Genomic DNA, 15076 nt, shown 5'->3' with positions numbered 1-15076 from the left:
ACCAATGTGTCAGGACCAAAGCTCTCCAGCTCAACAGAGTAATGGAAATTCAGTTCATGTTAGGGATGTGACGCAACTTGAAAAGCAACCAGGTTGTCATCTAATTGTGAACGGACAGAAATCTAATGCAAACATTTTTTTTAGTCTGAAAACAGCCTCTTACGATGAGAAAGACTGATAAACTTCCTTATGCATTTTTTAGTTTTAATGCAGTTTCAATGCTGAAAACAATCAGGGCATTTCAAAGGCAGCTGTAAGGAAGTTGTTAATAACTAAAGATTTAGTCTTTAGAATGGGGGTGAGATGTGAATGATTCCTTTTTGTCATCATAAAGGAGTAGGAAGTTACTGAAGGGAAGGAAATATAAAAGGAAGAAGAAAAGTAGGACAGAGACATAAAAGGTAGAAAGCAAAGTCAATGAAACAAAGCGTAGACAATGAAGTTATCCTAATAGCGAGCATTTCCTTTCTAGCTGTTTCTAAGGTGACATGAAATATTCAGTAAATATCAAAGTTAAGGAATATGTAGCTGTTTCTACAACTGGATGATTTTAATAGCTCTTACACATTACCTAGCTCCGTTGAACCTGAAAATTCCCAGTTCCAACACCATTTTTCCCAAGAACACTTCTGAGGCAATATCAAATACCCTGGTCAATTGTGGAGTCAACACAGTGTGGCGTCAACCCAAAATTCAGAAGAAAGTGCTTTAATAGAGTTTGTTTTGTTAATGGTTTTGAGTGTGAAAATGAAATATGAAATCTGGAGAGGCGTCACAGTGAGGAATTACGTTCCACGTACCATTTCCAATATAAAGATGAGGGGGATGAGGGGGATGTGTCAACAGCTGGAACCCTGCACACCACCTGAGTGTTCCTGGAGGGAGTGCCATCAGGGAGTCACTTTGGCTTCCCCTAGGGCTGTCCCCTGTCCTTTTCTAAATAAAACAGCCTTAAAAAGACGTTTAGATGTAGAGCTTAGGGATATGGTTTAGTGGGGACTGTTAGTGTTAGGTCAGAGCTTGGACTCGATGATCTTGAGGTCTCTTCCAACCTAGAAATTCTGTGATTCTGTGAACATTGTGCTAGTTGGGACTGATATTTTTAATTATTATTATTATTTTTTTTATTTCTCCAGTAAGCTGTGCGAGTTTTAACGTTACGGAAACCAAGAGGGCACACGGCTGGGGAGGGACGAAGGAGGCACTGGACAAAGCCCGAATCATTCTCAACTCGTTTCAGCCTGAAAAATAAATAAATAAATAAATAAAAAATCGGTAGTATTCCAAAAATACTTCACTATTCGGGGGAGGGGAGGAGAGATCGTGGAGAAAGCCCCCCCCCCCCGCCACATCCTGTGGCTCAGGAAGGGGCACTGATTGAATCCGCAGCCTCCCCCCTCGGCGGGCACCTCCGCCCCACGCCGCCCGGCGGAGGGCACACACACACACGCGTCCCCCGGCCGCCCCATGGACCGAGCCCCGCGGCCGCCTTTGTCCGCAGGGGGACGCGGCGCCTCCGCCCCGCTTCCCACGGGACACCTCCAGCCGCGGGCAGGCAGGTAGGAGCCAGCGGGAGGGGTCCCCGTGCCGGGGAGGGGGCTGCCCGCGGGACGGGGGGCACCGCGGGCGGGCGGTAGGACCCGGGGGCGCCGCCCCGACCCCTGCTGTCCCCAGGGAGCCGCCCCGCCCCGCCCCGCCCGCCGCGGGGCACCACGGGAGTTGTAGTCCTCGGCATGGGCTCTCGCGAGGCTTGGCGGCGGGCGCGCTGCTCGGGAGCGGGAGGGGAGGGTGGTGTGTATGGAGGGGAGGGGGGGTGAGGAGGGGAGGAGGGGGGGGATGTTTGGTGCGGGCGCCGTTGCCCGCCGTGACGTCACAGCGCATTGTTGTGAGCGTGGCGGGGCGCCCCGCGGGCTGTCAGCTGAGCGCCGCCACGGGGAGCCCGGCGGGGCCGAGCGGGGCCGAGCGCGCCCGAGCGGAGCCGAACGGAGCCGAACCCGCCCGGCTCCCCCCCACCCACCCTCCCCTCCCTCCCCTCCTCTCCTCAACCTCCCCCCCCTCCCTCCCTCCCTCCCTCCTCCGCCCCCGCCTCCTCCGCCCCCGCCCCTCCCGCCCCGGGGGCTCCGGCGCTCGGTGTCACCGTATCATTGTCCGTGCGGAACCCCTGCGGGCCCCCCCGGCACACGCACACACTCACACACACTCACACACACACTCACACTCACACACACTCACACACACACCCCTCCCCGGCCCGCCCTCCCCCTCCCTCCCCTCCCCTCAGAACCACCTCAATGAGATGCAAACATGAAAGACAAGAGGAAGAAGAAGGACCGCACCTGGGCCGAGGCTGCCCGCCTGGTAGGTGCCGCGGCAGCGTTGTGTGTGTGAGCGTGAACGTGAGCGTGTGAGCGTGTGAGTGTGTGAGTGAGTGTGAGCCTGCGTGTGCCCGTGTGCGCGTCCCGCCCCGCGCGCTGCCCGCCGCTTTGTTGCCGGCCGTTGGGGCCGTTGGGGAGAGGGAGCGCGAGAGGGCGCGAGTGTGTAAAGGGGGGGGAGGAGGAGTGTGTGAGTGTGTGTGTGTGAGGGGGAGTGTGTGTGTGTGAGGGGAGTGTGCCAAGGAGGGCCGGGGAGCGAGTCCGTGAGTGTGAGGGAGCGTGCAAGGGCGGGACGGGGAGCGCGCGCGTGTGTGAGGGAGTGTCTGTGAGTGTGAGGTCGGGTGTGTGAGGGCACATGTGGGTGTGTAAGGGCATGTGGGTGTGTGTGAGGGCATGGAGTTAGGTGTGAGGGCACGTGTGGGTGTGTGAGGGCATGGAGTTACGTGTGAGGGCACATCTGGGTGTGTGAGGGCACGTGTGAGGGCGTGGGGTTACGTGTGAGGCCGGGCAGCCCCGCACGAAGCGTGAGGCGGAGGCGCTGCACGTGTGGGGCCGTGGTGTCGAGGGGCTGCCGCCGCCCGTGACGCCCATGCCGCGGACACGCGTGAGGCGCGGGCAGCCCGCTGGCCTCCTCCCGTCCCCGGCCCGAGAGGAGAAAGAGCTGCGGCCCATCTCCGGTGCGTGTGTGTGAGGAAATGCCTGCTCTTTTCTCCTCTTGCCGCGCGCACGCGTGTGTGTGGGTAAATATCCAGGGATTGTTTCTGTCTCGGTGAGTTCACGCATCAGATATCCCAAGAAAACCCCTCCGTTAAAGCGCAGAGAAAAGTGAAATATCCGGGAATTGCCTTTTCGTCCCGTTAGCGCGGACAGGAGGACTGGGGTGAGGGGCAAGGACGTTAGAGAGAACTCTTACTGGGATTTCTCTTCACCCTCTCTACTTTCCCGGCTGAGCAGGGAAATATTCAGGGCAATCAGACCCGCTTCTCTGAAGGCTCTGTGGCTCTGGAGACCTAGTGTATTCCCACTTCATTAGGAAACAGTCTCCTTTTCCCTACTGTATCTGTTTTCATGATTCCGTATTATTGTTTGCTCAGTGTAATAGCCCACATTGTTTATGTTGTTTTTCGGTTTCAGAGTGTGTGTGAGTTCGCTCCGTTCTAGGAATTTTACAACAAATAGTCTATGCACAGTACAGCATGTGTGGTTGTGCACGTTTCTGTGTGTGTCTCCTGCAAACTTGCGTCTGGCTCAGCTTCAACTGGGTGCACGGAAAGATCAGAAAGCTAGGGATTTATGCTACTGGCTATATTGCTTTTTTGCTTTTTGTATCCACATGAACTTTATATGTTATCTGTCTCGGATACGGACTTAATTGCTTAAGTAAAGTGTCTGTGATAATGGTGCATCTGTTCCTGGTAATGTGTTTTGATATCTTATTACTGTTGTACTTCACAACTAGACATTTCTTGTAAAAATGTTTCTCACCTTGCTGTATGTGAATTCCTACGTAGAAGTTCAGCCTTGCTCTCTCATGTAAATAATTATGAGGTATTAGACAGGCACTACCTATAGATGTCTCTGTAAGCTGTACCTAGGTATTCTCATACGCTTGGGCAGTGCTAGATTCTGATACGGTTCGTTGTATGTCCTACAGAATTTTCTAATAACTCAGCTTTAGTGAAGATGTTCTGATACAGCGTCACCACTGTCTTCTCCCATTTCTCGTAATTGTAACAAAAGTTTATCTGCAGTAAAACACTCATCTTTGACAAAATAACGGTGGCAGGGCGTGTTACTACAGTGCTTGTTTCTTAAAGCTTTAAACTATCAGAATGTATTCAAAAGTCTATAAAATCCATCAACTGCTTTCCTAGCTTCCCTCTTCCAAGTGACTGCAGCAGATGCCACTGTAAGCTGTCTTTTGTTTGATGAATGTACATAAAAGAATTTTAATGTGTATTTATTAAAATTACTATTCCCATGTGGTCCAATATGTGGAAAGTTTAAGAGCCCCTGGAGAACAAAGGCTGAGCCAGTGCCGAGGAGAAAGGCGAAGTCTCTCATTTTCGTGATGTCATACCACCTAGTGCTCCCCCCAGAAGGGTCATGATTTGCAAAAATCCAGTAAAAATGATACATCGCTGTATATAAGTGGTGGAGATGCACAAGGTCCACAGTGTGGTTTTGTCTAGTCTCCCTGGGGTCTGCTGTGTTACAGAGAACTTGTCCCAAGTCTGTTATGTGAATGACGCATAGTACGGTGCAGAGCAGCCAGTCTTGTACAGAGCTTTATTAACATAGTGGCATATGTTTGCAAATCACAGTGAAAGATCGAAGCCGAAATTGCCACTCCTTACAGTGTTTTATGTTAGGACCCTGATGGTTCATTATGACTTCGTTTTCTTGGGATGCATCAATAATGTATTACTGCAAGGTTTGATTAAATCAATTTCTTTCCAACGACAAGTAAACAATGAAGTGATTGATACGCACTCATGAAAAACGACTCATGAGTTACCTAGATCAATATGCTGTAAAATCGTATAGTACTGAATTATTTTTAGAAACAAGAGGTTGAATTAATTCACACAGCAAACATATGGAAATTTTTGTGTTAAATTTTCCACAAAAGCCCTTACGTTACATCAGTATTGGGCTTTCAAAGTGAACTGCTCAAAAGGTATAAAAGAAGATAGGTAATGTTGCTTTTTCACTCTGTTGTGCATGTGCATCTGTTACAATGTGGACTTTGAATGATGTACTTGTATGCTAGTTTTCCGAGTAGTTCTAGCCTGCTCACTAGACCTGCTTATTTTTTAATTTTCTTTGTTTGCTGTGAGGTGCTGTACTTTATTTTCTGTAGACCTCTCAAAGTCTGTGCTAAGATACATTTTTCTCCTATGTTTCAGTCACATATGTAGCTATTATTAGCAACACCCAGTAGCTTCCCAAACACAAATGTTTCTATACCTACAACATGCCTATGAAGTTAAGTATTTTGACCTCTGCTTTACCCATGCAGAGTTGAGGCACGGAAAGATTAAGTACCTTACTCAAAGCTGTACAGGAAATCTGTGGGAGAGGCAGTTATAGTACCAACAGTGTCTCGGTAGTAGTCCTGTTTCTTAGTCATAAAATCATCTTCCTTCTGTGGCTACACTTTTGCCTCATTCACTCTCTTACTATTTCTCTCACAGTAATTATGAAAGAAATGGATATGGTCATGTCTCTATTCAATCTATATTGAAACTCATAATGCACCATGTAATAGTTGTCATGGATAAAAAGGAGTACAAAAACTGGACTCAAGCCTGAAATCATTACACAGCTCTCCATTTCCCACGTTCACAATGAAAGAAAGAGAAGTGCTTTAGAAAAATATATTACATGACAGTCTTAAAATACGTTGTAATGTGTAAGCCTAAGTGGTGCGGCTCCACACTGACAGGCAGTGTTGCATTTCCATTTCTTGTATTTGATTAAAAAGGTCTTTGAAAACTCAAGTTCCTGCAATGCAGTGTTTTTTCAAGATACTCCCTCAATTTTTAGAACCGAAGCAGGAAAGGACTCCCATTATACTCAGCTCTTGCTGTACATACCATGTTTGTGACATAGGCGGTAAAACAGGAGCTGTTGGAATGTCCTGTACTGGGACTTGCGTTTCGTGGAAGAAGTCTCCTGCAGAGAGTTGAATCTTTCTGTGTGCGGCACGCTGCTTTTTTTCCTCGCGCAAGTCTGCTTATCTCAGGGCAAGGCATAACCCAGCTTACAAGCATTCCTGAGAAATGAACGCATGTGCAGGATCAGTGGAATGGTGGCATACCTCTAACAGTTCATGTTACAGAACCCATTTTGTACAACACACATTTTTATGGACAAAATTGCAACCTGTCTTTGCAACCTGCCAAAGGGCAAACCTTTCTAGACCTGGTATGTCAGCTCTCAGGTACTTTCAGAAGACTACAGCAATGTTTGTGCACAACCTGGACTTTATCTCCATGCCAGTTTTTTGCTTTTTGTGTCAGATAGAGTAAGATACAACACTTAACAAGAACAAAAGAAAATTTTTAAAGGAAGGAGGAAGTTTCTCCTCTGTCTTCTTGTTGATCCCAATGTGATGAAGCTGTTGTTTTCTGGTCATATGTGGCTCTTGCAAAAACTGAACAGAAAGGCTAAGCACTTGAGAAGTTCAATTTATAACGATCCCATTCACTTGAAAAAAAAACTTGTATATGGTGAGTTTCAGCTGTTCTTAGGCTCACTAGGACTCTCAAGTGATTCTCAAAGTCCTGAAATATTGAATTCTGCCTCAATTTCATGCCATAAGATACTGTGTAAGAAATATCAAAATGAAAATTACTGAGAAGAAAATATGTCCAAGTATACTGTGCCACATAGAAACTGCTAGCAGTCTTAAACAGGCAGCGATTCAACTTGTATCATTGATTTTGACTGCCAGGCAAAACCCTTTGGTTTTTGTGATCTAGAGGGCAGAAAAAGCCTGAACAAAATGAGTTCGGGCTGCTCACCTCATGAATGCAGTGCTCAGCATATGCATGAAGCACAGAATGTCTGTGAAAGGTGATAGTAACATTTTATGATAACATTTTAAAAGTTTTTTTTTTGTTTGTTTTTGTTTTTAATGGATAGCTCGTCTTTATTATTGCCCTCTTCTCTTTCCTGTAAGTGGTGTTTCGAAACACACTTGAGTTAAGTTACTACCCCTAGTTGACAATAAAGCAGAAGAAAATGAGAAGAGTAGCAAGGATGAGAAAAGCAACATTTGTTGTGTTACTCATGTGTTGGCTGCCCCATCTCCTCTCCAGTATTTTTGCTCTCTTTCAAAACTAAATTTAGAGAAGAGAAAGGTTTTCTTATGTTACTGATGGCTGTGTGTGTTTTATGGTGCCATAGAGCACTCATGATTCTGATGTGTGAATGTTGGGTGACTAATATTCATTCCTTAATTCTTGTATTTCTTGCGCTAGTCTCCTGACAGGATCCAGCTCTTAATTACAAGTTGTTCTGTTGCTCCTGTAAACTTTAAGAAAATTATGCTAATTAATTAAGGAAACAGATGTTGAAGGAAAAAAAAAGGAAAACATGAAAAAGCAACAAAAGCCCACCGGAATTGTTAGCTTGCATGTTACCATTTATTGGGGCTGGCTGTCCAAAAGCTGGTTGTTGCTTCATCTGCTCTGCTAAGATAGTGTAGTTGAAATAGATACAGTGGTATGGAACTATTTTTGCATTACATCTTCATATTTGAAGACCACAAATGAAACAAACAAACAAAAAAAAATAGAAGAGTAACTTCTGTGCAGTTAGACTATTGATGATAATAATGCCTTTGGCTTTTATCGGAAGTCTTCACTCTTGTTACTATAAATAAATTTTAAAGCATTGCGAAAGGAGCTTCATGTATCTCTGAAAATAGGCGATTTGACATGACTTTGTTTTTCAGTATTAAGGATTTCTTTGTTGTTGGGTTAGCACAGACCTACTATTATTTCCACATTTGTTCTCAGTTAATTCTTTTTCAGACATGCAGAAACATTGTGGCTTGGGAAGTTTTGATGGCCTTTCCCTTTGATCCACAATCAATGCTGCTTTGAAGAACTATGTATTATTTTGGTTTGCTCTAGGGTTTCCTCCAATTTGTTTTATTCAAAATAATTTTTGCACTTGTTAGACAAGGTTGAACCTGCATTTCTTTTTTTACCTTCTGTGGTTGCGTTTTTCATTTGGTTAGTATAAAATACTACAGGAATTAGTACGTTTTATTTTATTTTATTTTTACTTAAAAAGTTGGTCAAAAAACCATAAATTTCCTGTTTCAGCTCATCCTTTGCATTCTTCTAGGGCAGATTGAGAGGAACAGAGATTCTAACTCTTGAGATGGCCCTTTCATCCTTGGCATCACAGACCTTTTGGGAAGCAGTAACCCAAACTGAGAATGGAACTTGTTCCGAGAAAAAGTTACAATATGTCTACAAATCAGGGTAAAATAGGAGAAAACTCTTACAGGAATCTAAATATGAGCATTGTTCAACAATGAGATTGTGTTATCAGTGCCTGAAGGTACGATTTAATGCTTACTGATACAGTGAATGATTCCTGGCTTATATTTCTTTGTAGAGAAGAACCAATATTTTCCTGTGATGCTGCATGCTTTGATCAGTTTCACCTGAAACTTTTCGAATCACAATGAAATGGTTTCCAGTAACCACACCTGAGGCCGTATCTACTATTCACAGCTAGGGTGCTTGGGATCTGCCAGTCCAATTTACCACTTCCCTGGATCAAATTGTGTCACTGCAGCAACCTAGCCTGGATCAAGTAGCATGCTCTCCTCAAGGCGAAAAGCCAAATTCATTCTGCATCCTGCCATGGTGTTTGCTTTGTTCTTTATACTCTGACTAGGGGTTATAGTCACTTGGAGAGTCATTTGCTAAACTTTAGCTGTTGGCTTTGGAGCAAAAGGTGTTTTTGAAATGTTGCAAGTTTCAAAACGATTTCTATTTTCCTGGTTATCTGATGATAATCTTGGCATGCTTTGTAACTAGCAGTAACTAAATAACAGCCTCTGTTTCCAATATGTCCTTTATCGGGACCTGGAAGGAGGTGTGATTAGCACAAAATATTTCATTGTGTTTCCGTGGGTTCCAGTTGAAACTGACCAAAGCCTCCTTTGAGGAATTTACAGACTTGCAGATTGAATCAACCACCTTAGTTGTCATTCTGGAATGGTCAGTTTCCCCTGCAAAGTCAGAGGAACAACCTGGAGCAGAGCCTGCTCTAAGCAGCATACCCTCGTTCAGCACACTTGCTCATCCTGTTAGTTCAGGTAGCAAATCACCATGGTGCTCAGTGACAACAGATTGGCCATAGGTGACCCATCGAATTTTTACCAACTTTGAGTGGCAGTCACCCTACACAAAGAAACCCAAACCATTGATGGTCAGTCCTCTCAGGCAGCTCCTTCCTTGTGAAGTCCTGCGAGGTAGTTCCTTCTTGTTGGACTTCCTTGGGAGGAGATGTACAAACTGAGAATGTAAACATAGTGGAGAGGTGCCTCCCTTCTTACCTGCAGCTAAGCTAAGCTTTAGAGGAATGACCTGCGTCTCCAAGTACCATACCTTAAGCCACCCAGTCCCCAGTTATATCCACTTAGGGCTATCGTACTTTAACACAGACACCAAGAGTATCAGGAGATAGATAGTAAGCCATCTGGCAGTGCATGCCTTCTCCCTAGGTTGCCTTCAGTGTAAGTGCACTGAAAGGGGTTGGGGACTGCAGTTAGTGTAGGAGGGATCTAGGGCAGTACCACTGGCTGGCCTGAGCAAGTTCTGGTTTGTGGCATTGGAACAGGAAGCGGGGACAGTCCTGTGTTTTCTGTTTACATCCTGTGAATGGTAAGAGTTTCAGCTCGCTTTAACAGCTTGAGTTCAGCAGGATGAAGTCTCTGTGGTGCCTCACATGTAGCTTCCCTCAGTATCGTTGGAACTTTTAGGTAAGGTTTTTAATATATGGGGTCCGGCTGTTAACCTGCAGGTTCTGAATCTGATGTGGCACCCTGCACCTCAGCTCTCTGAGGCAGACCTGTTCTGTGTAGTTCAACTAAACGTAGTTTCTGTCCGACAACTTTTGCCGTCATCAACAAGCACAGTTCAGTCAGTGCTCTCAAAGCACCAGGGACATTCACTGAGTCATTGAGAGGACTGGGCTATAGCTCTCTGTAGAAGGTATTTCAGAACATTTTCTAATTGATTGTTCATGATGTAGAGCAGCAGAAAATGATTTATTTAAAAGGCAGAAATCCTATACTGTGTTTTAAAAATGGCCCTCTTACATGCATGGATTGATCTAGCTGAGTCGGTGGTGATGAGTATCTCCTCACTGTTTGTAGAGGCTTTACGTAGAGATCATTATCACAGAGTCACAGAATGGTTTGGGTAAGAAGGGACCTCTAAAGATCACCTGGTTCCAACTTCCCTGCCATAGGAAGGGACATCTTTCATTAGACCAGGTTGCCCAGAGCCCCATCCTGCTGGACCTTACCCTGTGGGTGAAAATCCCGTTCTGTAGAGGATGGCTTAACTTGCATGTTTTGATAATGTTGCTATCTACAACTTCAGAAGTGTTCCTTGACAGACAAGTGTCTAGGGCTAGTGAGTGATTCGGTGAACTTACTGTTGAAGGTATTTTCTTTGTTTCTTGAGATCTTGGACAAATATAGATACAGCCATGAATTTGGTAAAGCAGTCATCCTGATCAGCTCCTTGTATAACCTGATGTCTAGAGAGGGAAAAGAGGCCTAACCAAAGTACACAACAACCATGCGAAGGTCAAAGTTTGTCTCCCTTTCCTGGAGAACACACCTAAGTCCTGTAGTGGTTGGTGAGTTTCCTTTTGAAACGTCTACAGAATCTAGTAAGTCATAGGCAATCTTCAAGTCCCATGGGATTTGTTCTCGCGTTTATGATTCAAACCTTTTTTATGATAGGCTCTACCACAATCATTGTATTCCCTAAGCACGTAACATTGTCCTTCAGTAAGTGATAACTTTGTTTCTATTATTTTTCTTTTAGTCCCATCAGTTGTAACTGGATAAATTCCACACCCAGTTGCTTCAGTAGATCTATTGATGTCTATTCCTGGATAAATGTTGATTCTTTTTATGTCTCAAAATTCCCAGTTATCTACCAGCTGCTGGGGTGTCTGTTGGCACTTCTGTACCAGGAATACAGTACTGCGTGGTAATGCATGTCACCACGTCTGCCAGTACTACCTAGCAAAGTAAATGGGAGTAAATAGTCACTGGCCATAGCCGGCTGTCTTTCTTTTGGACCGAGATTCTAGCAGCTGTCTCAAAATTATGGTGTTCTTTGATCACATCAGCTTCTTTCATTTCATTGGGCTTTTCTCTTGTTTTGAAATTCTAGGCAGGTAAGACCAAACAGAACCTCTGTGGAGTTTGGTGTTCATCGTAATTAAACTATTAGTTTGATAATCATAGAACTGATAATCAAAGAGAGTGAGTTTGGAAAGGGCCTCAAGGTCACATTGTCTGGTCAGACTTAAAACTAAAATCAGATGCCCCAAATTAGCTTTAGCTTTGTGAAATCAATTGGTAACTTTCTTTACCCATTTTTTGAGCTAGGATTTCTCTGGACTTTGCCAGCATCTGCTCTTTTTGTGGAATTTCATGTCCTACTTAAAAATGGGAGAACTAGGAGAAAAAAGTGGTCCTGAAGAGACCCAATGGAGGTCATTTAGAGTTCAAATGTATCTTTACCTCTTTTTTTTTATTTTTTATTTTTTTATTTTCCTGACAGTGACTAGACAGCAAGCACTGGTTTTATTGTTCAGATTGAGAATTCTGTATTTATTTAATGGTGCTCACTCACTTCCTCTGTCTTTTTTGAGGGTTTTTAGTACTTAAAGCCTCTGGATGTTTTCAGCAGTTTTGATATAGCAATGCTGCAGCAGGTTCATACTTAACAGCAGCAGTCAGTAGTGCATTCTAGTCTGTTTCATAAGCTATTTCATTCATAATGGAGATTTTTGCAAGCACTCATCTTCTGTTTTAAAATGTAAGTATGACAACTTTGTAGGACTCATTGTGTAGCTGTGGAATAAGCTCTGTTGAAGACATAATCACTGTTGAAGACATTTTCAAATAAGTTTCTGGAGATATGTTAATACCTTTTTGTCACTGGTTTCAAGGTGACCAGTGGCAGGGTGTAGTGGCCTGAAGGTACAAGGGACTACCTGGTATTTGCGTGGATTGATCTTGTACTGAGCTCTCTGTTTTAAACTTTTTTTTTCTTTTTTTTCCAAGAGGGAAAAAAAAAAGTCTGTGTAGCCAATTCTGCTACATTGGCAATGCCTGTCAAACAGGTTGTTTGTCTTTCTTTTGTCCTGCTTCCAGGACGCTGTGCTGTCAAGTTGCATTGCATTATTAAACATTTGCTGTCTGTTAAGCACACACCAGTGGCATGGCTGGACAATTCAGCAAGTGCTTGGGTCTGTTGGGCCAGATCATAGGAAAGAAAGGGGAAGCTGCAGTATACGGAATAATTTGTTGTTTATAAGGCTACTGATCTTTTAAAACATTGGTTTACTTCACTGTACCCAGTCTATGTGTGCAGCTGGGGGGGCTTTGAATGTGGGTGGTAGTCAAACAGTAGCCTTGTGAGCAATAGCTGAAGTGATTTTTGCCAGGTATCCCTGTAAGTAATATTTGATGAGAGGATAGAGTAAGGATTCCTGTTTTGATGTGGTCCCTCAAATTCCTGACTTAGCAGCCCAAATCTTATATGCGATGTTAAGTATTGGGTTACAGCTCCGTGAGACTGGCTGGGAGAATCAAAGACACAAGTCTGCATGCCTGGGACATTCAGTCTGCTCGTAATGAGCCCCAGCATCCTTTGGGGAAACAGATAGCACCAGCAAGAAATGGACACTGCTCTCAGCTCCTGAGTTGGTCCAGTTGTTTGTTTTTTCATCTTGCAAACTAAATTCTTTGCACTAAAATACTGTTTCCTCCAGTCAGTCAGTGCTCAGGGATCAGTTGACTCACTGCCAATTTCCCCTGTCACTTTTGAAATGAGTTACCCATTTGAGTGAAACTTGTCAGTGATAACCGAGCCTGTGTCTTTGCTGTGGAGTCGTGCTCCTTTTCCTTAGTAAAGAGTCTGTTGGTGAATGTTATGGTTTACAGAGCATGGGATCAGCACTCAAAGAGTAGATGCTGAAAGAAAATGGAATTACTGCTCTCAGCTTGCTTGAGCACTGTGGTTATCCTATGAAGAGGGATCTTTTGTGCTCTTTGTGACACAGTGTTCCAAGGACTCAGTGAGCCCCTCTGAGAGGCTGTGATCTTAAAACATGCTCTTTTTTAGAGTAGCAGAAGTACTTAAGAGCTGGAGTGCTATGACTTCCCAAGGTAAATTTGGAGATTTTTATCAGTCTGACTGTGCAAGTTACTGCATGCTGTATATGTCCATTACTCATCCATCACTGATGACTCTTGCATTTACAAAGTACCTCCACAGGAACTTCTCTGTGCCTGTGCAATGAGCAGTCCTTTGCACTAAGTGTCTGACGTTCATTGTGGGTTGTTAATTTAGCCTCCAGGTCCGCAGAAGCAGCAACACTTGAGGAGGAGGCTGCAGAACTCACCTAGGGCTGCCTGGGGAGGTGTACAGTGAAAGAGAGCATAAGTGTGGGAGAAGTGAATGAAGGGTGCAGGATCCAGTGCAAGACATAAGCAATAAGAGGAGGGGGCATGTTGAAAGACGCTAAAGATAGTCAGTGTCTGAGCAATCATTTGAGCTGTACTGCCTCATGGACTCCAGAAGGGTAATCTTCCAACTGGTCTGCGAACCACGGGCTTGAAACCTACAGCAGTAGAAGATGAAGAAACTGGGAAACGTTTAAGATTCTGAAGGAATGGAATCAAGGCAGTTGACCAGGATTATTTTGTGTAGCTTTAGAAGGTGGACCAGAAGAGTGTTGTCTTGCTGTCTTTTAACTTGTTTGAAAAACTGGCAAACCAAAAATCTAAGAGATCTTGATCTTTCAAATTAGATGGCTTTAAGTAGGATTTTCTTCAGGGACACGTTAGACTTTTTTTTTTGTAGATTAGTTTCTAATGAAAGAAGTGATATGTTCCAATAGAGAACAATTCTGTCTCCGTTCATTTGTGGGGTTATCTGCCTTGCTTGGAGATAGATTGTTTGACACATCCTCAAAACATTCTTATCTTTCTATAATTGCTAAAACCTTTAACGATTACATTAATTAAAAAAGTAAAATAAAAAGTCTCTAGCTGTGTGACTTTCCTTAATGAGGACAGACTTGGTTTCATACTGTAATTTCCATATGCAAACTTAATATATTGTGTCTGAGCTGTAGGAGAATGTTTCAAACAGTTTAAAGTAATGTTAAAATAAAGTACAATAATGCTCCTATTCTCATTCTGAGCCAGAACTGTAAAAGAAGCTGGCTGGATCACGGAGGCTGGTATATATGCATGGTGGTTGGGAAATGCTTCTCGAAGAGCTGCAAAGAGACTGAAAGATTTTTATTTATTTTTTTAATAATAATAAAAAAGCACTGCACCTGTTTGCTGTTATCAGCATTCTTGGAGCTGCTATGGGAAGAAGTCTCATGTGTTAGTTAAAGTGTTGTTAAATGGTGGAGTTAATTTTAGAGAAAAACATGGGTGTGGTGGGGGAGGAAAAGGATCTGGGGAGGGCATTCTGATAATTAATGTTCTGAAAATAATGTGTTTGTTTTTTTTTTAATGTTACAAGCATACATAATAGTTACGATGCTTGTTACTTTTAGTACTTGCATATGTTTTCTGGGATTAGTAGAAGAGAATGAAACTGGGTTTGTGTCTGGTGGCATGTCATGTGGTAAAAAGAGAGCGTGCCTGAGTAATTCTGATGTAATCCTGCAGGAAGGATGGTAGTGCTGCATTGGGAAATGGTGAAGAAGAGGAGATATTTTTCTACCAGTGAGAAATAGTATAGTGAATGTAATGGATGAGACAATCTATGACTGAAAGTGAAAGAAACGGAAAAGAATAATTCTGAATTCTAGGATGAAATTGCATTTCATTTGTTTATTTATTCTCTCACCATTTCATTTAATTAGGTAACAAATCTTCATCTTTCGAGATTGGATTCTTC

General features: G+C 43.7%; 1 protein-coding gene across 4 annotated transcripts in view; it reads left to right on the top strand.

Annotated features, from left to right (window-relative positions):
• The first annotated feature begins 2229 nt into the window (after nt 1–2229).
• ASXL3 (ASXL transcriptional regulator 3) overlaps nt 2230–15076 on the top strand; it is a 126030-nt gene continuing 113183 nt past the window's right edge. For 2 of the 4 annotated variants that reach the window (XM_032180777.1, XM_032180776.1), the window contains exon 1: nt 2230–2358. In XM_032180777.1, coding sequence (XP_032036668.1) covers nt 2305–2358 — 54 coding nt within the window. In that variant the 5' untranslated portion in view covers nt 2230–2304. Of the gene's footprint in view, nt 2359–3106; nt 3142–15076 lie in introns of those variants that run through there. The other 2 variants (XM_032180781.1, XM_032180778.1) reach the window with 2 other exon arrangements.

This window comes from Aythya fuligula, chromosome 2 (assembly GCF_009819795.1).
Source record: "Aythya fuligula isolate bAytFul2 chromosome 2, bAytFul2.pri, whole genome shotgun sequence".
NCBI lineage: Eukaryota > Metazoa > Chordata > Aves > Anseriformes > Anatidae > Aythya > Aythya fuligula.
Note: the sequence above shows the minus strand (reverse complement) of the source record. Positions and strands in the feature narration are given on the sequence as shown.